The sequence below is a fragment of the Tribolium castaneum genome, chromosome 2, assembly GCF_031307605.1.
Source record: "Tribolium castaneum strain GA2 chromosome 2, icTriCast1.1, whole genome shotgun sequence".
NCBI lineage: Eukaryota > Metazoa > Arthropoda > Insecta > Coleoptera > Tenebrionidae > Tribolium > Tribolium castaneum.
Window position 1 is genome coordinate 17256669 of NC_087395.1, and position 25081 is coordinate 17281749.

Here is a 25081-nt window from a genome sequence, read left to right on the forward strand (position 1 = left end):
CCCTCAATGAAACACGCCGGACACTTGAAAATATATTTCCCTCTAATTAAATACAAAACGATTACAAAAGATGTAAACACTTAATCATCGATGGGAAAACAAACCTAATCGTTTTGATGAGTATTAGCCTAACTATTTACAACTAACTTTTGAACAATATGCTCAATATCCTCTCACAAATACATTCCGTTCACTAAATAATCGGCGTCGTGGGCATAACTTTTGCCTCCTTTCCGCATCCGTCTTCGCACTCGCAACCGACAACCGATCAACAGCGCCATCACACAAGTGATAATTAAGCCGAGAGTTAGTGATAAGACGGCCCCGCTCGCCGTTTCCGGGACGCCATCTTCCGAAGATCCGTCCATCTTGTAAGCCACCACGTCGGGATAGTGCTCGGCTTTGGCCTTGTGTTTCTCGATTTTTATTTTAAGGTCTTGTTTCGTCGCTTCTTTGGAGTGCTGTTTCAACTCGTGGGCCATTTTTTCTTGCTCGTGAATCGGGTTTTCTAATTAAAAATGGGTACAAATTAAATGCACAGTAAAAATAATAAATGCACAGTAAAATAATAAATGTACAGTAAAAAAAATAAATGCACAGTAAAATAATAAATGCGCGTAAAAATAATAAATGCACAGTAAAATAATAAATGTACAGTGAAAATAGTAAATGCACAGTAGAAATAATAAATGCACAGTAAAAATAGTAAATGCACAGTAAAATAATAAATGTACAGTAAAAAAAATAAATGCACAGTAAAATAATAAATGCACAGTAAAATAATAAATGTACAGTGAAAATAGTAAATGCACAGTAGAAATAATAAATGCACAGTAAAAATAGTAAATGCACAGTAAAATAATAAATGTACAGTAAAAAAAATAAATGCACAGTAAAATAATAAATGCGCGTAAAAATAATAAATGCACAGTAAAATAATAAATGCACAGTAAAAATAGTAAATGCACAGTAAAAATAATAAATGCACAATAAAAATAATAATTGCACAGTAAAAATAATAAATGCACAGTGAAAATAATAAATGCGAAGTAAATAATAGCATCTCAAAACTAGAGAGTGTAGAATTCCAAATTTTAATAAAATACTGTGAGTGGTTTACTTGTCATTGAAATTTTTTACTGTGCAAAAATGAAATAAATACTGATCATTTATTATTTTTTACTGATCAAAATCGAATTTATTACTGATCGCTTTATTACTACCCAAAAATTGATCACAAAGGAGGCGTCACAAGTAAAATTAATTACCTTTGTTTTCCGAATGCCCCATTTGTGAGGTGGTTTTATAAGCTACGTTTTTGGGGGTCTCTGAAATAGTCATGTTATTGCGTTTTTTTACTGTTGTGTTTTTACCGTTTTCAGGGTGCCAGTTTCCGGCCTCTTGTTGGTACTGGTATTGTTCCCAGTTTTTTTGCTGGATGGGTTGCCTATAATTGTCGTAATAGCTGGCAATTTTGGGGTTATACTGCTCCCCGTACTGCATTTGGCTGAAATTGAATTTTTCACCACTTTGAAAAATTGGGAGCTGGTGTAAAGTCAATTAGGAAGAAAGCTATCCAAGATCAAGTGTTTTGATTAAATTTATTTACACTTTCTTTTCTGATAGATGGGCAGGTTGTCTAATTGTTGCATTGTTTTAGCTAATTTCTAGTGCATTTGACTAAGCAAGTTCGCTCAATTAAGAATATGGGAATTTTTTTTGGGTTGTTATTCTTATTTAAGCGAAACTTTTGAAAATAAGAAATGAGTGAGTTAGAAGCTAGAAGTAACTATTTTTTCGTGCAGAGTGCTTTTCTATTCTAGTTTGGATAGCCGTCTCACCCTGCGCCCGAGTATCCCAGAGCGCGATGCAAATACTGCATCGCTCCCTTATATTTATTATACCTGATCTCTTGGCCATCAGGCACTTGCAGGCCGGTCTCCTTGTGATTGAAAATGTGGCTGTTTTTATCTGAAAATAAGAGTCAAAGATGAAATGCTTATTTCTAATTCATATATTCAACAATTTTTCTGACTAAATTTACAGTAACTTGATGGGCAAACGGCAGAAGCCGAATTATCCCAAATTAAAAAAAAAGAATCCAAGATCAATATCCTGTAATGAAATTTAAAACACTACCCATACATATTAAAAGTCCTTAATATAAAATATACAATAATTTGAAATAAATATATTAAAAATCCTTGATACATAAAGGTTATAATAAAGCTGGATTGTACTCGTAAAATTTTCATTTCAATGTTATTAGTAGGCTTCGGATTCCTTGCATTTTGCTAATCCGTTATTTTAATAAGCAGCGTACATTTTTTGACGAATTAGCAAGTTGAGCTTTTCTGTTGTAAATAAACCAATTTTTTTAATACTTATTGGCTAATTTGGCGTTTTTAATGCCAAAATAACTGTGCTATATTCTTATTCTAATTTTCTTAAACTTTTTTTAGCCTTAATATTTTTTAATGATTTTAAAGATTTGTAATTTTTTTGAATTAATGAACTTTCGTCATTTTAAGACGTCTTGATGAAAAATTTGACGAATGAAGTTCCGAAAATCTCCTTACACAGCTGCTTAGAATAATGAGCTCGGAATGCAACTTTAATAATTTCATTAAAAAAAACACTGACTTAAAGCAATATTTTTGAATCAGAAGTCATTTTTATAGAGCAAAATCTTCTACAAAAAAAATTGTCCTAGTAAAATGCCATTAAAAAAAGTTTTAATAACTAACTCAAAAAGTAAATAGAATTTCGAAAAATTTATTTTTGAATTCTTTTTAATATTCCCACGGTATTTGAACTATCATAAATTATTAATACGGATTTTTGTGCTAAAAAATCCGAACTCTAGTTATTAGTGAATCATAAACGTGTAGTCAAAATTGTGGAAATAAACAAGATAAGTCTCTACAAAAAAATCTTTGTAAAAAAGACGATTTGCTATTGAAATCTTACTTTCTTATCGCTGCGTACTAATAGATAAGGTCAGTGTGTCTTTGCGGGGTTGTGTGTGAACGTGCTGTGTCCAGAAAAATGGTTTAATTTTACAAATACTGAAAACACCAATTTGCTCGGCACTCTCGGGATCGAGGGATACAACGATATTGTAATCGGTCTGTTAATAATTCGCAGTCGTTTCCACCTGCTTTGTTACTTTATCAGTTATCAATCAGTATACCGGTACCTTCAGTCCTCAAGTGCAAGAGAATTACCAGATCGAAAAAATGCGAGCGTTGTTACCGCAAGATTTTTCCCGACATGTTTGGTGCCGAAATGTGATTAAGTGGCAACTTTTCAGAATTGCATAATCGTCACGACACCTTTTTTCTCCAAGGTAGGTCTGGAGTGTTTTTATTTTTAGCTAGTACTGATAGTGATAATAATATTTGATATGGTAACTCTTCGTGGGCTGATATTTTTGTACGTGCCAAGGCATCCTTGAAGGGGGTTTTGCAGACAACATGCAAAAAATTAAAACACACGCTGTCACTGTGCACAGATTTAAATAAGTGCATTGAATTCAATTTCAAGAGGTAGAGGTTTGCTTAATATTCTCCAAAAGAAGAAAGGAAAAAATGTAGAACCACATAGGTGCAACAATAAATTACAAAAATTTTTTACTGAATGTTTTTTTTTCGGTATGTACGTGTTCTTTCGTTAAAATTTTGTAAGAGAAGCTAATTTTTGGATATTATCTCATTGCCTCTTTTAGTATTCTGAGGTATTCGATAATAACGCGTTCAAAGGCCAGAAGTGCATTCAAAATCTACAAGTTTTTTGGCAAAACTTCAACATAAACGTAATTTTTTAACGAAATTTTTAAGTACAAAAACAAATAAACTTACAATTGAGATGAGCAGCAGTCAATTTTTTCACTAAAATTTTGACTTAAGAAAGACTGTCTAAAAAATTTTATTAACCATTCACGTTAAATAATGAATGTGTCCAAAAAATCAAAATGATTGGCTTCTCACTTATTTTAATGGCCGACCCTAAATGAACCAATCATATCCAAAATTATAATTTTTCAATGAATCAAAAAATCCAAAGTGATTGGTTTTCCCCGTAATTTTAATGGCCGACTTCAAACCGACCAATTAAAATGCTTACAAATTTTACAACACCCACTACGGTCCTTACGTTAATTCATAAAGGATGAGTCTGTCTTTGTTGCATCTCATCTTCACTTTTTCTTTGAATTCTACCCCTCTCGCTAATATTGAACGATCTGTTACATGAAAAATACCAAAATTGGGATAGTGAGAAGAAGTAAATAAGAAATATTGAATTGAATTTTTTTTGTATTAGTCAAAAAAGTTCGAGAGATGAATTTTTCAAATGACCAAATGTTGAAAATCACAGCGCATGCGCGCGCATCTTTCAATTTGACAATTACCTATTGACACTTCGAAAAAGACGTAAAGACGGTGAAAAGCTGTGAAAAGTGAAAACTGCCCAGGATATTCAAAAGTGCCAAAGGGGGTCATGGGGTAAGTACTCCTAAATATTGTATAAAAGCGGGGCTGGTGTTGTTTTGCAATAAATGTGTCCACATTGCCGGCGTGCGACTCACCGGAAGATTATATCAAAGCTGATTGAATCTTTGTAACCAAAGTACGACAAAATTTAAGTGGATCCTTCCGAAAATAATTAGAAAACCACTAGAAAACTGGTCTTTTAGGACAAAAACAAATTCCACAGATCCGGTTTATTAGCGTGTCGATTCGCACCTGTAGCGAAATGCGGGGGTGGCAAGGAAAGACAGTACCACCCCAAAATTGTCCAACCTAAGATTTTTATAATATGGAAGAATAAAACCAAATTTTCCAAGAAAGAGCTGTCATTTTTGTTAAGAGGGCTTTGAAAAATGTGTTCCCTCTACTTTTTGAACATTATCATTAAATGATAATGTTGATTGGAATCGTAAAAAACAAAATTTTACAATCTTGTCTTGGTTTCCATTCTTTAAGATTGAGAGAATTATTGTCTTCGTTATTTATTAAACACTGTATTAAAATTTGAATGTTTAAGTTTAAATAAAATAAAAATATCGGAATTGTTTACGTTTGTTTTTTTTTCTAATGATGCGATAGAATGCTGATTTTGGATCCTCTGTCCAGACTTAACGAATTTACATGCAAATATTTTCTAATAGAGCTGTTCCACATGTTTAAGTTTTTGGTACTTCTTTCGAAAGTTGGAATTTGAGAGTTTACCTTTCCCCCCTCATACTTTACAATTTTTTTAGAGTATTTAGAAAACGTTTTGACCACTAAAATCTCACATTTCGAATAGAATTGCCTTAAACTTATATTTAAAAAAATAAAAAAAAAAACCATTGGAAATCCCCATGGCTACTATAATATTTCTTCTCTGTTTTTTCTTTTCAATATTTGATTATAATTAACTAAAATCCCGATAAACTAATAAATAGCAACAAATTATTTTTATTGAATAAAATTTTTATTTTATTTAATAGAAACGAAATTGATAGTTGCTTGTTACGTTTTACCTGCATATTGCGGCACTTGCGGCCCCATCTGCGCCTGATGCGGCCCCCAATTCCCCTGCATTTGCACCGGTCCAGGGGCGTACTGCACCATTTGTTGACCATCGAACGGTACTCGCGAATTGATATTTTGCGCGTTGGGAATCGGCCTCAAAAAATCGGCCTCCTGATGCGGCATGGCCTGCATCTGGGGCTGAGCCAAAGCTTCTGGTGTTAGCTGAGGTCGGTAGATTTCCTGTTGCGATAACCCTGGAAGTAACGGATGGAGCTGTTGCTGCGGAATCTAGAACAAACAAGATTAGAAAATTGCCATATTCCTGTTAATTAGAGAATTAGATCTCAAGAACAGTGTTATTTCTTTACAACACGATGTTTGTGACGGTCTTGTTCCTGCTGTTACAATTTTGCGCCTCCGTTTTTGGGGCCCACCGTAAGTACCACAAATTCCGAAACTCAAACCAATTATTACGAAATAGGCGAGTTGTTACCGTCGAAGGCCCCATCGAACTTGACGTTACTGGAAATAAATCAGGGGCAAGTTTTGATCCAGTGGGACCCCATTGAGCCTGACACCGTCCGGGGCAGCTTCAAGGGGTACTTGGTACGGACCTGGAACCACGCCGGGAGTCTAGTTTACGCGTTTCCCCCAGACGTGACTAGAGCCAGTATTGATTTTTTCCCTTTTTCGAAAAATTTTATCACGGTTTCGGTCCGTAACGAAAAATACGTGGGCCCCCCGAGCGAGGCGATCAGTTTCGACGCCCCCCAGCGAGGTACAGCGCCCCCTGAGGACGACATTTACGTCGAAACGTCTGTCCTGATTTGATTTTTGCAGAACCGCAAAGTCCCCAAACCCTTCACATTTTTACTTTAAGCAATAAGTCGGTTCTGATTCGGTGGAGTAAACCAAGCCAACCGAACGGCATACTTCTAGGCTACAGGATTTATTGCCGCGAAATGAACGACACGTTTGGTGAAATAAAAAGGGAGACCTCGCATCTAATCAATGATCCGGACAAGTTTCAAGCTAAATTAACTGGACTGGAAGAAGGAGTGAAATACCAGATCGGCGTTTCTGCCGTTAACTGTGCCGGAGAAAGCGATGTGTACAAAACTGTTCAATTTTTAGCATGAAAATAGTTTGAGTTTTTAGAACTAAGGCGGGGATTGTCTTAGGGCCCCACACCCCGGTCGAGCCCTTCCCATCGAGATTTGTGTACAAAACTAATTACACAACGCCAAAGAGGGACGAAAAGTGTTACAAAACTCTTACAAGTCCGGCTGAAGAGGAGGACGAGGAAGTGGATGATTATTACGATTATTTGCTTTATAATCACACGAATTATAAGGAAACAACCCCAAGTCCTGTGAAAACCGACTACGAGCAAAACTGTTTGGTCGATTGTCTCGTGTTGTGGATGCCTGACGTCAGTAATAATCCGGGCGAGTATTTCTATCTGAAATACAGAGTGAGGGGCGAGACGGATTACACGGTCACGGAGCCGGAAACCAGCGAAGATTTTATTTTGTTGCGCAATTTCGACGCGTGCAAGAAGTACGAGATGGTCATAGTTGCAGTTGATGGCGAGTTCAGCACGGAAAGCGGAACCGTGTTTACTCCCCCGAAATTGTATTCAAATATTTTATAGTTTATGTAAGGTGGTTACGCAATAAATAATACAGCATGGAGACGCAGTGTTGTGTAATTCTCCTTACATTGGGGTCATATCTGGCGGGTTGGATCGGATTATTGAGGTGGACTGGCGCTGGCTGTGGCGTTGTGAGAGACTCCGGACAGCCCAGTTCCGGTGCTTCGTCGCTTCCATCGGCGCATTGAGGAATACCGTCACAAGCGTTGTAAATTGCAATGCATTCGCTGGTCGATCGGCATTCGAACTGATAACGGCTGCATTTCCGAGCTGTAAACACACCACATTTCAAGGCTTGAAATGGCGAAACACTGATTATTATCAGTGATGTGCCGTTTCCGGGAATTTTTTCCGGTTTAAGTGATGGGATCTAGCCGGACAAGCGTGATGGTGATGGTTTTCTAGCGGGGATTAGAACAATAAAGAGAACGTTTGTGGTGGTATAACAGAATTTACACCGTATTTTTTTGAGGAAAATTCCTAGAAAAAATATTGTGTTTTTTTAAATTCAAGCGACTGAATAATTTAAACAGGTCTATTGGGTTTACAATCTGCTACCTTACTCAGAAAATTTTACTTTGTTGTGATTGTGATTTGAATTATTTTTTAGTTCGGTTCTTTTATGTCGGTTTAAATTTTCGGGTAACTTACCAGATATTAAAATAAAAAAAAATATTTAAAATGACAACAATTGCAAAATATAAAAAATATATTAAGGATTTTTTCTAATACGTTGTCTCGTTTAAATCGTTGAACTTGGACACCCAGTTATTCAGCAAAGTGTTTTTTATTTATTTGCGTTTATTTTCCCAAACCTTTTCTATTCTCCAGTCTTTTTTGGGAAGACAGAGGCATATAAGTAAATAACTACCAAAAAACTCGATACTTTGCCATTTTTTAATTTCGAATCCATTCGGTTCAAGTGTTTTTGATTTAAAAATTGAGCAATGATTCATACCCACCTATTTCCCAAAACACTTATTATTTTGTAGAAAATATTTTCCGATACGTAATTGCACGGCAGAAAATTACCGGAAAAAATACTGACATGGAGGAACAACAAATTTGTAAAAAAACTGTGCACGAAATTTAAAAAAAGGAGAAAATAAAAGTTATAAGGAAGACAACAAATAGAAAATAATGGCTGAATCGAGTAGTAGAATATTGAAGCTCACACACATAGATATATTGCAAATCTAACAACACAAGGACCAAAGAAATAAAAATACTAAGAAACAATAAATTACGATCGACGTAGATAAAAACGAAAAAATCCGGATTAAAACTGAACAAACAACCAGCAAATAAGCAGAAGAATAGAAAAAGTTTTATCAGCTTTCCCTATACCTAGGTTTAGCCGTTTTAAATATTTACGAGTACCTACATTTTTTATTTTTTTTAAGTTGTACCTGCTTCTTCGAAAATTGATAACTTTGTTATTATTTTCAAGTGTTTTGAAGAACTTTAAGTGCCTTATTTTTGTTACTAGACAAAGTAAAATTAAAATAACTTGAAATCATGGGTGTAGGTCATGGGGTATGTAATAATGCAGAATAACTTATCTCCTATTTGCTGAAATAAAATTTGTACCATTTCATTTAGAGAAATTGAACAATTGAACTTTTGAAATAAAAAACCTTGTTAACAATAATTTTTAATAATAATTTAATTTTTTCGTTTTAAGTTTTTTTCATTTTAGGGTTTTTGCAAAGAATTAAAAAAACACAAAATTATTAAACTAATGGGATAACTTTTTTTTTATTAAACACAAAGAAAGATCTTTAAACATTATATATTTGTTTTGTCTTTGACTGACATTGGAAAATGTTCTTTATTATATTTTTTCTTCATTTTCATGATTCTTTTAATTTCTTTTTTTTAATTTTAAATTCCATTTTAGTTGAATTCCTAATATAGGGCTTTACGTTCTTTTTGTTTTTATTTAGGTACCCAGGAGGGGATATTTTAAAGTAGCCACACTGTTTTGAAAAGGTTTATTGTTCCTTCATAAGACTTAAAAATAGAAAATGTCGAATTGTACGTACCATAAGTAAGGTAATGTTTTACTCAGGATACTCAGGACCGAATACTAAACTAAAAAAAAATTGATGACTTTATAACTTTTTATGTTTCACACTCTAAAAACGTCGAAAAATCTTTTAAACGTATAAAAATAGGTACATCATTAAAGAGAATAAATTAAAATATCTTCTATTTGTTAAAGCATTTTTATTTGGACCATTTCATTTAGAAAAATTGAATAGTAGGTATAAGAACTTTTGTAAAAGGTAACTAAAGGTACCAGTAAATATTTGGTGTTTGTTAACTTTTTTCGAAATTTGAAACAACCAACGAAAAAATTTAAAATTTCTTTTTCAAATGTCTAAATACGATTGCAAAATATTTAAAAATGATACAGTTACTGATTTAAATTCTAATTCGGAAACGCCTAAACTTGGGTATACAGGGTGTCTCAAAATTAGCGAATTCCGAGTTCAGTGTATTGCACTTCAGTAGTTCAAATGTAGAAAAAAAAATAAGATTGGGGCTTTCCTACAAAGATACACAGGTTTGAAGATCACTCTTTGAAATGCGTTTTCTTCAAATGCAAGCTAAAAGTTTCATTGTAACCTAAAACTATTTTTTAATTATCCTTATTTTGGAGTAAAAAAGCCTTAAATTTTGGTAATTTTCGTCTGATTTTTAAGAAAAAATACGAAAATTTAAAATTTGTTTACTCCAAAATAAAGCTAGTTTTTCAAGAAATTGTTTTACGTTACTATTTTTCACAATCATCTACACCATAAATAACAATAAACACTAAAACTTTTTGCCTGCATTTGACGAAAACGCAATCAAAGTGCATCTACAGTGCACCCTCAAACCAATCTATCTTTGTGGGGAAGCCCCGAATCTTCACTTTGTTTCTACACTTGGCCTAGTGAAGTGATTTTCTATGACGCAAATTTGAGACACGTTGTATAAAAAGCTGATAAAAATTTTCTTAGCATAAGTCAAGAAAAACACAGGAAAAAACATAACTTTCTATTTAAAATAACAAATTTGACGTCATTCTAACAGTATTTTCAATGAGCAATGCTTATAGTGGATGACTGTGTACAAAGTTTGTTAGAATAAGTCTGAATCATCAATAAATCAATGACTTAAATTTTTAGGAAAAAATAATTTATTTTTAGTTCGTAGCTAATTAGAAAAACTAGGTAACGTTATTGCAGATTTAGATGGCTCCAATGGATCAAAATTTTACCGTTAATTATTTTCCGTGATTAGAAGATTTTTTTCCCAATAATTTCTATAATTTATGTTTGCAAGTTCTTTGAAGTGTTTGATTTAGACTAATTAAAGAGTAATCCAGGCCACGTGTTTATTTCAATTTAAAATTCATCCAGATTATTTAACCTGAGCTTGCAGTGAATTATTAATAATGTTATAAAAAACGAATGTATACAATTATGATTAAGTTAATGGCTGTTTTGGAATCACGCCGGTTATTTAATTAAAATGTAAAAACCATTTCTTTTGTTTCCTGTTATCTTGTTAGCAGGAGCATTCACAGACGTCACGTTTTATTAAATTCAAGTAGGTGGAAGATATTTTTAAATTTAAATTGACCATTTCCTGCAATTTGCAACGAATTAGAAAAATAACGATGGTCTAAATTACAGTCCAATTTATTAACTGAACGGTTTTACCAAAACCAGTTTAAACAATTTCAAAGACAATTGCTTTGCATAATGGCAAAATTGGCCACCCAACGTTTTTCTCTAACAATATTGACAGAAGGACTCCAGGTGTGTCGGAGGAAGAAAGTAATACTGTTTGATGTTAATAGGTGTTGTATAATGTAATAGTTTCTTAACGGTTCAAGTTCAGGTGTTTGTATAACTCGAGGTACAAGATGCGACCCACAGCCCGGAGCTGTTTCTGACGATGCTTCCTTAGCAGTCAATCCGGTTCGAGTCCGGTTGGGTTACGGAACATGAGTTGTATGGGCATGAATTGCGTAGACGAGGTCACAATACCTTCATTTCGACACCACGAATTTAGCTATTTTACCACATTTTTTCATTCCGCTTTTACCACTTTTTGCAAAGCGAAAACAGTGAAATCTGGACAAGAATGATTGAAAAAAGTATCGTTTAGAGTTATAATTAACATTTTTTTGCACTTAACGACCTGGACTTTCTTCACCGACATCGTGCGCTATTAGATAAAATTGAGCGTAATGAAGATGTGCAAGAAATTGATTTCTTGCCATTTTTATTACTCGCATTACAGGGAAAGTGTTGCCAGCGTTCTCCAATTACACCTATCAACAATTTTTTTTTTTCTATCCTTTACAACAATTACACCGATCAACAAATTTTCTTTTTTTTTTCTATCCTTTGCAACAATAAAAATTGTTGTTGGGCAGGGGTTTATATTGTAGCAACGTTTTTTTTATACAGGGTGCTGCATTTTGGATGTCCGAATAGGCGATCTCCAAAACTAAGAACTTTAGAGAAAAACGAGTGACACATTCTAGGGTTCATTTTTTGAGAGAATAATTTTGTTTTCGACTTATAAACAAAAGTTGACATTTTAGTGGAATATTAAAAAAATCATATCTTCCTTATTGTAAAAGATACACATTTGAAACAAAGACATTATACAGGCATTTTTTTACAGAGAATTTAATAATGTTATCAGCGATTTTTTTTAATCATTCGTTTAGCTGTAATAACATAAAGTTGTATTTTTTTAAATGAGAATCATAGTTGGCTATGACATTTTCGAAAAGCTTATTTTTTTCTGAACTCAAAACAATATAAATATAGTTTAAAATTTTTATATATTTTCGATAAAAAATATATTTAAAATATTTGAAAGTAGTTGGCTATGGAAAAATTATTTGACATAAAAGGTGTGAATAATCTAGAAATTTTGTGAACGGTTATTAATGTAAAAAATGTGAAATTATAAAAATAAGCTATGTTAAAGTTATTTTCAATTGAACAAATATACGAGCGTCGCAGATTTTAATTCCATAAAAAATGTACAGAAAATTGCAAACTACCATTTGATGCCACTTTTTTATGATTTAGTAAAGTGCAGTGAAGGTGACGTTGATAATGTTGTGTATTTTTTTATTTTTTTGACTTTAGGGTTTGGATTGACATTTTTTTGTAAAATAAAATTTTATTGATACGCAATCATACAATTAATAAGATTTTTCTTCTTCCGACATTTCATGTTTAAAATTGGCAAATAGACTGTCAACGTGAGTTTTTGCCATTTAAAATATAAAAACAAATAATTTTTATTTAATGCAAAAATTTGATATAATAAAAATTATTATGCCGTGTTTGAATTAATTAGGGTTTAAAAAATCATTAATTAAATTATAAATACTTGTTGGGTAATACAATTTTCATAGTTTTAATTAAAAATCCAAAATTTTTCATGGCCTACTATAAAGATAAAGCGAAATGTTTTGTTTTTTCTTAAATATTTAAAATTATGTATTACATAAGTAGACATATCAAATCAGAAAAAAATAAGCTTTTCGAAAATGTCATAGCCAACTATGACTCCTATTTAAAAAAAATACAACTTTAAATTATTACAGTTAAACGAATGGTTGAAAAAAACACTGATAACATTAATAAATTTTCTGAAAAAAAGTGCCTGTATAATGTCTTTGTTTCAAATGTGTATCTTTGATAATAAAGAAGATATGATTTTTTTGCCATGATCTTACTTTTTTATAGAGAATTTAATATTATCAGCGATTTTTTTTAATCATTCGTTTAGCTGTAATAACATAAAGTTGTATTTTTTTTAAATGAGAATCATATTTGACTATGACATTTTCGAAAAGCTTATTTTTTTCAGAACTCTAAAACAATATAAATATAGTTTGAAATTTTTATATATTTTCGATAAAAAATATATTTAAAATATTTGAAAGTAGTTGGCTATGGAAAAATTATTTGACATAAAAGGTGTGAATAATCTAGAAATTTTGTGTGTTAAAGTTATTTTCAATTGAACAACTATACGAGCCTCGCAGATTTTAATTACATAAAAAATGTGGAGAAAATTGCAAACTACCATTTGATGCCACTTTTTATGATTTAGTAAAGTGCAATGGAGGTGAAGTTGATAATGTTGTGTATTTTTTTATTTTTTTGACTTTAGTGTTTGGATTGACATTTTTTTGTAAAATAAAATTTTATTGATACGCGATCATACAATTTTTCTTCCGACATTTCATGTTTAAAATTGGCAAATAGAATGACAACGTGAGCTTGCCATTTTAAATATAAAAACAAATAATTTTTGTTAATTGCAAAAATTTGATCTAATAAAAATGTATTATGCTGTTTTTGAATTAATTAGGGTTTAAAAAATCATTAAATTATAAATACTTGTTGAGTAATACAATTTTCATAGTTTTAATTAAAAATCCAAAATTTTTCATGGCCTACTATAAAGATGAAGCGAAATGTTTTGTTTTTTCTTAAATATTTAAAATTATGTATTACACAAATAGACACATCAAATCAGAAAAATATAAGCTTTTCGAAAATGTCATAGCCAACTATAATTCCTATTTAAAAAAATACAACTTTATGTTATTACAGTTAAACAATTGGTTGAAAAAAATCGCTGATAACATTATTAGATTCTCTGAAAAAAAGTGCCTGTATAGTGTCTTTGTTTCAAATGTGTATCATTTATAATAAGGAAGATATGATTTTTTTAAGATTTCGCTAAAATGTTAACTTCTGCTTATAAGTCCAAAACAAAAGACGATAGCGACCAAAATTATTTTCTCAAAAAACGAACTCGAGAATATGTCACTCGTTTTTCTCTTTTTTTTCTTCCTTGCAGTTTGGGGTAATCATAATAAAAATTTAATGGTGTACAAAGAAATCGTTGATACAATAAACCATTTCATTGTTTGTTTTTTTAGTTTAAATGGGGATTTAAAATGTAAACGTGTCACACAGCACTTATCTGTCCATTCTATTCCCACTTTGCAATTAAAATCACTCGATGTAACTTCAAAAATGTGATAATAAATTCGCTGTACCACTTAGAAATACAAATTATTTCCGGTCGATTCGATAATGCAAATACAGTACTAACCTAAATTGTTTTTTTTTCTGGAGAGTTATCACAGCGAGGAATCTCAACTTTTTGTCCTAAAATCTTTAGAGGCATCCTTTGAGACGCAGTTATCAGTGTGAAACAGAAATTGGGCCCAATTCGTCTCCACCATCCGTTGATTATTTGCTATGCACTAGTTGTAAAATGTCACGTCTCCGATTAAAATTTCCGACAATAGTTCACACCGCTTCCATAAACAATCATTTTGTGCTAAGTTGTTATTTAATTATGAAAGATGTGAGGCATTCCTTTTCACTATTACCGCATCCATTTCTCTTGGAAGCATCGTTCCCGCACTAATTGTTGATTTAATTAATAACAATTTCTAATAGTTCCGAAGAAAATAAACACCACTCTTACTAGTTTTGAATCATAACTGTTTTACATAAAATACCGATGATTGATTCCTTGACCGCTATGTCTCTCTCTCTGCCCGCATTTCTTGTTTTTCTCTCTCCAGTACCTCTTGGAAATATTCGCGACAACAGCGAGACCATCGCAGTTATTCTTTTACTGTCTCCCAGCTGGTTCTCACCGAGTGCTCGTGATTTGTGACATTGTGCTTTGCAACTGAGTTATGGCTTCGAAGTTGAGAAGGCCACCCCTGTTCCCTTATAACGACAGTGTCTTCGTGCCACAGGGGTTCACCCGCGAGGCGGCCGTAAGTCAAAACTAATATTTCTGATTCTCTGGTTGAGACATCCAGGAATTATTACTCTTTTTGCCGTTTTCAATTTCGGTTTTTTCTGAATACGTTTCAGTTTTTGCAAATTTTTCAAAAATTTCAGAGGTTTTTAGTCCAATTTTGAAAAATCATTAAACTAATGGAATCTACTTTTCTTGTCTATTAATAAGTACATAATAATCTTGAAAAGGTATTTTTTTAAATTTTGTATTGTCTTTGTCTGCTTTTATAATCAGGTGTGTTTCTTATTTTCTTTTTTGTGCATTTTTATTCTTTTTCTGTTTTTTTTAATTTTAAATTCTAATGTAAATTAAGTCATAATACCACCTGAAGGGGATATTTTAATTAGATAATTAGGTACAGTGTTTTGAAAAGCTTTTTATTCTTTCATAAGACCTATAAATAGAAAATGTCGAAATGTTGAATAAAGATATATTGTTTTATTAAAAAAAATTGACGACATTACATTAAGGCTTTTTAAGTTTCACATTCTAAAAACGTCGAAAAAGCTTAGGGGTATTAAAATTAGGTACATCATCAAAGGTGTCTAAATCTATGAAGAAATCTAGTAAAAAATAACAAATTTTTAAAAACAGGACATCAAAAATATTACAAAAAAAAATAATTAACAGCTGCGACAGTTAAGAACTATTACACATTTTTTCATTATTAAAAAAACACAGCTGTTCTTTGTCATTTAAAAAATACTCTAACGTAACCAAAATTAGGTCAAAAAAATTGCAAATTACATTGTATTTAAAAAATAAATAAAAGTTGGGTCTGGTTTTCAACGGACACATTCAACTAAAATATCTTTCATTCCTTATTTTGAAATTCATTTTGAACAACATAATACTGAACCAAAATTCATAAAATTTTTGAATCCTTTATAGATGAGTTACATTTTGACGTCACAGCAACATTTATAGCGTCACTAGTTTTTGAGTAAAGGCGTCTTTTTTAAAATTAAAAAAAAAAACAAAAAATTAATACATCGACCGTTTTTTTTTTTTGAAAATGACCCATAATAAAGATAAGAATTTTGTGGGCTATTTTTATTTTTGTTGTTTGTTGTACATATAATTTTGTATACAAAGCTTTTGTACTTTCTTTTCGGAAGTATTTTTTTAATAAAAAATATTTCATAATTTTATAAATTTTGTACAAAATTCGAAAATATAAATTATTTCATTTTTGTTTGATGTGCGTATGACAGTATATAATTCCTATTCTAATTTAATGTGACAGTTTCTTTGATAATGTGACGTTAACATTTAAATTGTTTTTATTTAACGAGAGGTACGAGTAGATTTAAAAAAAATATTTTCCTTATTATTTTTGGTAGTTTTTTTAGCAGGCCTACAGGTACGAATTGGTAATGAAAAATTTACCAAACCTATACAGGGTGATTCAAAAGTGACGGACAAACTCTCGTATGGTTTAAAAGACGTTTAATTAAGCACAAAAATGAAGTCAGAATTTTTTAAATACATTAATTTTGATATTTTTTTTTGTTTTTTTGATCAACAGTATCGATTTTTGCTCTTTTGTTTCCTATGATGTCAATTTATTGTGGAATTTGATAGTTTTCTCATTGTTTTGTACATCATAAGACATTAATTGTTGATTTTTTCAACAGGTATTTGTTTAGTATTCCATGAGTTGTCGTTTCCGCCAACTAAAGTAAAAAAAATATGATCTGAAGCACCAAAAATTTAACTTTACAGAAATATAACTCGTGAAAAAAGGCTCAAACAATTTTTTTCATAGGAACTTTTAATTCAGTTTAATGTCCATTATCAGCACCCCAGAGATTGTTCAATGATTTTGAATCACCCTGTATTTTATAATTAATTGGTTGATTTTCTTAAAATGTTCTCATTAGTTTTGTTCTTCTGAGAGTTAGGTAAACAAAGTGAGTTACAAATTGCCTAAAACATAAATTATTATTACAAAAGTGGGGCCAATGATAGTTTGATTGATTATGGTTATGGTTAAGTATGACAAATTTTATTTTCAGAATTTTGAAAATTCGACTAAAACGGTTTTCCTCTCTGATTTAAAAATAAGTGCCAATCAAAAGTTTTCTTATTTTTTATTATCAGACTAAAATAGAAAAATAATTTTGTCAATAAAGCTTTGTCCTGAAGCACGTTTAAAATATTTTTGTAATTATAAACCTTTCATAACATTACATTTTTCAAGTGATACAGAAATATGCAGGTCTTGGAATTATTATGAAACCGAACGATTTTTAACTTTACGCCAAAAAACCTGAAGGAGTAATAAAGCAACGTAATCACTTTATTCATGAAATTAGTCAAATCAGCTGAACACTTCCTGACAAAAGCTTATGCAATATCTGGAGCTAAAACACTTCCAACTCTTACTTTATTTGCTAATTAGTTGTTCTAAATAATTTCTGAATTTTTCCTGTCTTACTGTATGGTATTTATGGCCGCACTGAATACACAGTTCCGACACTCCTAAATGGAAAGATTGTGTACAGATTGCTGCCTTTTCCATGTTTCTAATTGGCCATAACAATCCGTTTTTATTGAGAAACAAGAGCAGCGAAAATTTCACTTTCGTATTTTCACAATAAACAATTGTATCCATTTGGCAAACTGTATTCTTAACCCATCATTGTAAGCGTGTGAACGCAAGTTCAACAACTTTATTATTTTTACAAAATAGTTGTCTAAAAATAAGCGAATGTTTTTTAATTGGCGAGAGGAGGATTTCCATAAATTCAGTGTCAATACTCTTGAAAAAACGTGTTTTTCCGCCTACAATAATGAGGTTCATATTCGGGTTCATCAGAATTATAATAGGTTGGGTTTGGAAAAAACTTGTCCTGGTAACGTTTCTTGAGCAAACGGAACTGTCACTTGTACAATGGCAAGAGTTTTTTAATTGTAATTGAGGTCAAGGCTTCCAGTCGTCAAATTTCGAAACAATCTCACTTTTTGCCATTAACGCCAACGTATCTTTATAAATCATAATGATGACCTGGGAAAATTTTTTGTTGCGACAGAAAATTGGGCTAGAAACACGAGTCCTTGGAAGAGATAAAATTTTCCGAACTTGTGGCGCCGATATATCAAAGAAAAACAACTCCAATGAAATAAATCTCAAACCTAACGAACCTTAATGGTTGTCGTAAATGCTAATTTGGACCTCTCTCCACGAAACAAAACAATCAGAACCGTTACTTTGAAAATCAGTGAAAACAGTTTGAAAAAATTGTGTAGGCTTGGACTAGATCACCTCCTCAAGTCGGTACCTTTGTAGGTTTGGTAATTATCAGAACAGCCCCAAGCTTAAAAACTACAACGCATTTACTATCTAAACTAATAAAAACTGGTCTTTTCCGAGATTTTTTCGTTCGGACTACGGAGAACTATAAGTTAGGAGATGAAACGAGAACCCAAAAAATAGTTCGGCGCGTGGCGCAGTAAAAATGAGGGCGCTTCGAGCGTCACTTCACTAGTTCCTTGGAAGAAAGGCAAAAATGTTGAGCTTTGGACTCTTAACTGACGACTAAAATTTTCATTAGGAAAAAATTTTTTTAAGTTCGAAATTTGGACTTTGTCTGGTATTTTTCAAGACGCTGCGAATACGGTTAAAGATACAAGAAAAATGTTAGGAAGAAAGTTGTAGAGAATTAAATTTCCTACAAAACAGTCCGCGAGCCCATATCACTATCATCAACGATTTAGGCCCCAAAGAAGTTCAAAGACGTTCAAACGACAGATTCGTTTCATTTTATCGGTAGTCATGTAACGAAAAGTTTAATTTATACCTAAACTGTAGAAGATAGAAATGTGGTGTCGCGGGCTTTTTTATAGGAAATTTAATTCTCTACAACTTTGTTCCTTACACATTTTTTGTATCTTCAACCGTATTCCCAGCGTTTTGATAAACATGCGACGATGCGCAAAGAATTATAACTTATCAATTTGCATTCTACCTTATATTTTTGCGAACGCTGAAAATACTGTTGAAGATACGAAAAAAGTGGAAGGAACAAAGTTGTAGAGAATTAAATTTTCTACAAAAAAATCTGCGACACCATATTTTTATCTTCCACGGTTTACGTATAAATTGACTTTCCAATACTTAACCACCGGCAAAATGAAGCAAATCCGTCGCTTGTCCGTCTTTGAACGACTTTGGGGCCTAAATGGTTGAAGATAGGGATATGGTCTCGCGGACTTTTTTGTAGAAAATTTAATTCTCTACAACTTTGTTCCTTACACATTTTTTGTATCTTCAACCGTATTCTCAGCGTTTTGATAAACATACGACGATGCGCAAAGAATTATAACTTAGAATTATCAATTTGCGTTCTACCTTATATTTTTGCGAACGCTGCAAATACTGTTGAAGATACAAGAAAAGTTTAGGAAACAAAGTTATAGAGAACTCAATTTTCTACAAAAAAGTCCGCGACACCATTTTTCTATCTTTCACGGTTTAGGTTTAAATTGACTTTCAAATACTTAACCACCGGCAAAATGAAGCAAATCCGTCGCTTGTCCGTCTTTGAACGACTTTGGGGCCTAAATGGTTAAAGATAGGGATATGGTCTCGCAGACTTTTTTGTAGAAAATTTAATTTTCTACAACTTTGTTCCTTACACATTTTTTGTATCTTCAACCGTATTCCCAGCGTTTTGATAAACATGCGACGATACCCAAAGAATTATAACTTAGAATTATCAATTTGCGTTGTACTTTATATTTTTGCGAACACTGCAAATACTGTTGAAGATACAAAAAATGTTTAGGGCACAAAGTTATAGAGAACTCAATTTTCTACAAAAAAGTCCGCAACACCATTTTTCTATCTTCCACGGTTTAGGTTTAAATTGACTTTCAAATACAAAATGCAGCAAAATGAAGCAAATCCTTCGCTTGTCCGTCTTTAGAAAATTTATTTCTCTACAACTATCTTCCTAACATTTTTCTTGCATCTATAACCGTATTCGCAGCGTTTTGAAAAACATGGGACGGAGTGCAAATTGCTTAAAGTTTGTTTTTTTTAATATATATTTCGATAAAATTATTGCATTATGTTTATGTTTTACTATCGAGAATTAAATGCTCTATCTGCCTGTATTTTTTTATTTGCTATGTGTTAACCGTTTTACAAATACAACCATTTTTTCAAATTCATTGCTCTGGAAACTTAGGCGGTAATGGAACAAGTGCGCCCTCTGTTGACATTAACGGAACTATCGGGACGGGAACGTTTTATTTGCATGTCGTTTCGCATCCTAACCTTTAGATATCCGCAGTTCGGACTCAGTGAATTGTGATTAAGGTCAGTGCGAAAGCTGTTAAATTTCGATTATCCGTGTAATGAATGCAGCTGACATTGGAATCCCTACCGCATTGAATTTTATTGTAAAATGTTTTTTTAAAAGGAAAAAATGCACAATCTTGTGTTTACTGGGTCGTGGCCTGTGATAAATTTTCTGAACAATTTGGCCCTCGGTTCTAGAACGGCGATTGTGAGATCAAACGGCGATAAGATTGTGGGTGTATTGTGGTGATTTCGGGCGATTTACCCAAGCTTGACTAAAAAATGTGCAACATTTAAATTTTCACGGAAGTCTGTTACGCAAGCGTGAAATTCAGATGGAACATTAAAGTTAGCGGCCCAAAACAGTCACACTAATGATTACATGACTACTCACCCTCTTCAGAAGGCTTCGTCTTGACTTCGGTCGCGGGCTTTGCCGTCGTTGCTGCAGGTGTCGAGGAGATGGGCCGGGTTTCGGACACTTGCGGGAGCACTTCTGGCTCGCTTTCGGGCTTTCTGCAAAAATAAAGCAATTTTTTCTCGAAATACGTAATTACTGTTGAAGAATGTCGAGAGCGAATTGCATACAAGGGTTATTGTTTGGGTTTTTCACATGGAGGTTGCAATGTGACCCAGTTTGCCTTTTTCTTTCGGATGTTAATGTAGAAAGTTTTAATTATAATATAATACCGATCATTACACATGCTGATTTTTACCCATATTAGCATACCTTGATGAAAAATCGGCGCAAATTTTATAAATAAATTAGTTATTGTACGCAGTAAACTTCGCTTTGTCATAATTCATAATTGTTTAGTTGTGGTTTCCAAATTTGCAAATAACTTCCTGAAAGGTTCAAAAAACAAATGTCGCAACAGATTTTTGTGTTCGATCATTAATATTGGTTTTAAGTTTTAAGCTTTGAGCTTGTAATGTTAAAGATACCTTAGTCTAGGCTTGATTTAACTAATTTAAAAAAATAAAATAAAAATGCCTCAGCTTAATTAGGTGCCATTTCCAAAAAAAATCTTCGAATGTCCACTAATTCCAGAAAAAATTCAATAAAATTCTAGCAAACTACACTAAATTGAGATTAATTCTAATAACCCCAAATTAATTCCAGTAATTACCTCTTCATTCCCATAATGATTCCTTCTTCAATTTCGTAATTTCAACATAATTCCTGTACTTTCAAATGAATTCGTATAATTCTAAGAAATTTGAGGTAACTTCGGTTCCAAAGAGAATTCCAGTAGTTTTCAATAACAATTTCAGTAAATCTGAGAGTAAATCCAATAATCCATAGTAGTTTCAAAACAGTTTCAATTAAATTCGAAAAATTTGTACTAAAAACCTTGTCCAACAGGTCACTAAGTTATTTTAGCCACCATAACGCATTCTAGACGACAATAAATAGTAGGCTTTAATGCCTTATTTTTTCAAAAATTGAATTTAGATGAATTTCAGTGAAACGTCCAACACTACTAATATTCAAAAAAAAAAAGAAAATACCGACCCTGGTTATACTTGTAAATGTTTCTTACCTTTTATTGAATTCTGTTTTGAATTCAGGTATCGATTTAACAATAGAGTCTGAAGTAAGCCATTTCTTAAAAAAATTGATGTAAACAAAATTTTGTAAAAATTATTTTTTATTATTTTATTATCTGGGGAATTGATAGCGTCAATAGTGTTAAGTTAAGTTTTTTTTTAATTTTTACATTTGTTTACATCAAAAAAAAACTATTAATCGGAGAACACTGATCGTTTGATAAAATTAGATTATTAAAAGAGCTTCCCAACGATGATAAACTTTGTAGGGTTACATTTAATGGTTTCCGAGTTATTGCCCGATGAATGTTAAAAAAATATTGAAATATTCATTCACTCATTAATTTTTCAAAAGCCAATTACACCAAAATTATTCGAAAAAGTGGAACTATTTTAATGTAAACCTGTGTAGAATGATCTGGGAAATCGATTGGCGTCGAGAAATTTACCAAATTCCCAATAGTTTTTAAGTTTTTTTTATTTTTACATTTGTTTGCAGTTTTCTCAAAAACTATTGATCGGAGAATAATGATCTTTTTCGATAATATAGATTGAGAAAAGAGCTTTACAACGATAATACACTTAATTGGGTTTTTTCTAATGGTTTCCAAGTTATTGTCCGATGAATATCAAAAACGTGTTGAAATATTCACACACTAACTTTTCAAACGTCGATTATAGCAAAACTATTCGAAAAAGTGAAACTATTTTGATAAAAACTTATGTAAAATGATCTGGGGAATCTATTGGCGTCGAGAAAATCGCCTAATTCTCAATGGTTTCTAAGTTATGATTTTTTTAAATTTTTACATTTGTTTCCAATTTTTTCAAAAAGTGTTAATCCGAGAACAATGATCTTTTTTGATAGTAATAGACTATTAAAAGAGTTTTCCAACGATAATAAACTTAATAGGATTTCCTCTGATGGTTCCCGAGTTATTGCCTGATGAATATCAAAAACGTGTTAAAATATTTACACTCTAACTTTTCAAACGTCGATTACAGCAAAACTATTCGAAAAAGTAGAACTATTTTGATGTATGCCCACGTAAAATGATCTGGAGAATCGATTGACGTCGAGATAATCGCCAAATTCTCAATAGTTTTTAAGTTATGAATTTTTTTTATTTTTACATTTGTTTGCAATTTCCTTAAAAACTATTAATCCGAGAACAATGATCTTTTTTGTTAAAAATAGATTAAGAAAAGAGCTTTCCAACGCTAATAAATTTAATAGGGTTTCCTCTAATGGCTCCCGAGTTATTGCTCGATGAATATCAAAAACTAGATGAAATATTCACACACAAACTTTTCAAACGTCGATTGCGGCAAAACTATTTAAAAAAGTGAAACCATTTTGATGTAATCCTGGTAAAATAATCTGTGGAATCGATTGGCGTCGAGAAATTCGCTAAATTCTCAATAATTTTTAAGTTATGATTTTTTTTACATTTGTTTGCAATTTTCTTAAAAAGTATTGAGGTGGAACTCTACTGAATGAAAAAGCAGCGATAAAAATTTCTTTATTTAGCCAGATCTTTATTTCAAGATCAGCCGTACTTTGTAGTTAAAAAATATCACAATTTGGTTTTACACTACTTAAAAGTTATGAGTGTTAAAAGGATGCAAAAGTACGATAAGAGTAAAATGTTTCTTAACTCAATTTTGAATTCTGTGATATCCAACGTCAAGTTAACAAAATTACGACCTCGATTAAGCTACTTAAAAAAATATTATTTAAAAAATGTTTATTATTAAATTTAGAAGTTAATGTTATCTGTTAAAAAAATACAAGTGAGATATTTTTCTTTTAAAAATTGTAATATTTTTCACAAGATGTAAACAAGCCGTATTACAATTTTTTTTGTAAATAAGCACTCTCTCATTGAAATAGTATAACAAACTCGTGTAAGTGATTTTCTTCATCAATAAAAATCTCTTTAATAACTTAATAAGACAAGTTTTCATTTCAAAATGCCCCGATTTTTTGCAACATCTGGTAAAGGAAAAGTCTTACTTACTAAAAAAGTGAAATTATAAGTTAATCAAACTTTTTCTCATAAATTAAACCCTTTTTTGAAGAATTAGCTAGATCGAACAAAATAAGACTAAAAATCAAATTTTATTTTAAAATTGATGTTCCAATAGAATTTTTTTAAATTTACCAGTTTTCAATAAAAAATAAGGCAGTCTTAAAACTTAAAACAATTTAAAAAAAAATTAAAGTTTTTTTAATAATTAAATTGGTGATCAAAGCGGATTATTATGTATTTAAGCGATTGTTATAAAAAAATGTCAAAATTACGTAAAAAAATTTTTTCGAGCGAGTTATTTCAACTCTCGTGTGTTTTTTATTATAAATGTGTCTGACTTTGAACTTAAGCTTATTGTGATTTTTCCTCAATTTTCCGCTCAATGTGCGCCGAACTATAGGTGCCAGGTGGTGCTAGGAAAACCACCCTTCAATACCAGGAAACCTAGAGACGGTCACAATCTCTTGTTTCGCTTTATTTTTTCATTTTCCAACACCCTTCTTTTCAAATAAATTAACTTGAGTCTATCGCTTTGTTTATTTGTCTTTTTTGAAACGTTTACCTCAGTTTGCTCAAATCCTGTTCGTGTTTGGTTAGTTTAATCTGACTTTCAAGATCTGGTAGGTGTCGATTGATGGCCAAAACTGCACTGGAGTAGTTAGCGTGGTGTGTAAATTTACATTTAAAATCCTCCGGTGGGCCGCAATGAAACAAATAGCAGCTTCCAGAATTCTGCAAATAGAAAGCGGCCGTAAATCAAATTTGAGACAATAGAGAAAAATACCTTCTCTTCAAAAACGAAGACATCACAATCGTCGGTCTCACAACACAGCCTGAGACATTCTCCTCTCGTTCCCAGATCGATCTCTGTTAAATATTTCGCACCCATTTTTTGGGAATCCTGCGTTCGGATTATCTTGTCTCTGTGTATGTCGAAGTTGTCAATGCAGGTCTGTAGGTCAATGTCTGCACGTTTCACACGCAATGCACTACAATTGACTAGACTATTTACTAAGACTAACAGCAAAATTGTGGACACTTTTGAAAACATTAGGGTTGATGGAAACGTGTAAGCTTGTCTAAAAAATGTTGGCATTGCAAACATGGCGGAAAACTACAAGGAATCAGCTGGAGATAATTTAAAATCGATCGG

At 31.9% G+C, this 25081-nt stretch overlaps 3 protein-coding genes across 7 annotated transcripts in view; 2 read left to right on the top strand and 1 right to left on the bottom strand.

Annotated features, from left to right (window-relative positions):
- Nucleotides 1–19: 19 nt before the first annotated feature.
- LOC103314212 (uncharacterized protein) lies at nucleotides 20–25073 on the bottom strand. 3 transcript variants are annotated; one of them, XM_064355221.1, is made up of 9 exons: nucleotides 24713–25073; nucleotides 24491–24660; nucleotides 20739–20860; nucleotides 7241–7443; nucleotides 5528–5798; nucleotides 1842–1971; nucleotides 1374–1507; nucleotides 1269–1328; nucleotides 20–508 (listed from the first exon to the last, which is right to left on the bottom strand). In XM_064355221.1, the coding sequence occupies exons 1-9, from the start codon at nucleotides 25031–25033 to the stop codon at nucleotides 174–176; spliced, it is 1746 nt and encodes a 581-aa protein (XP_064211291.1). In that variant the 5' UTR covers nucleotides 25034–25073; the 3' UTR covers nucleotides 20–173. The 3 variants fall into 3 exon arrangements, with proteins under 3 accessions (XP_064211291.1, XP_015838741.1, XP_015838742.1); XM_015983255.2 differs by having other exon boundaries at nucleotides 5528–5807; nucleotides 24713–25072; XM_015983256.2 differs by having other exon boundaries at nucleotides 1905–1971; nucleotides 5528–5807; nucleotides 24713–25071.
- LOC658375 (uncharacterized protein) overlaps nucleotides 3020–25081 on the top strand; it is a 53590-nt gene continuing 31528 nt past the window's right edge. The window contains exon 1 of one of the 3 annotated variants that reach the window (XM_015983260.2): nucleotides 3020–3349. Coding sequence is in view for 1 of the 3 variants with exons in the window: in XM_015983258.2 (XP_015838744.1) it covers nucleotides 14927–15010 (84 nt within the window). In the remaining 2 variants the exon portion in view is untranslated. Of the gene's footprint in view, nucleotides 3350–4411; nucleotides 4506–14853; nucleotides 15011–25081 lie in introns of those variants that run through there. The other 2 variants (XM_064355224.1, XM_015983258.2) reach the window with 2 other exon arrangements.
- LOC103314221 (neuroglian) lies at nucleotides 5839–7213 on the top strand. The gene is made up of 4 exons (XM_015983257.2): nucleotides 5839–5954; nucleotides 6001–6297; nucleotides 6360–6630; nucleotides 6678–7213. Exons 1-4 carry the CDS (start codon nucleotides 5894–5896, stop codon nucleotides 7171–7173), a joined length of 1125 nt encoding a protein of 374 aa, XP_015838743.1. The 5' UTR covers nucleotides 5839–5893; the 3' UTR covers nucleotides 7174–7213.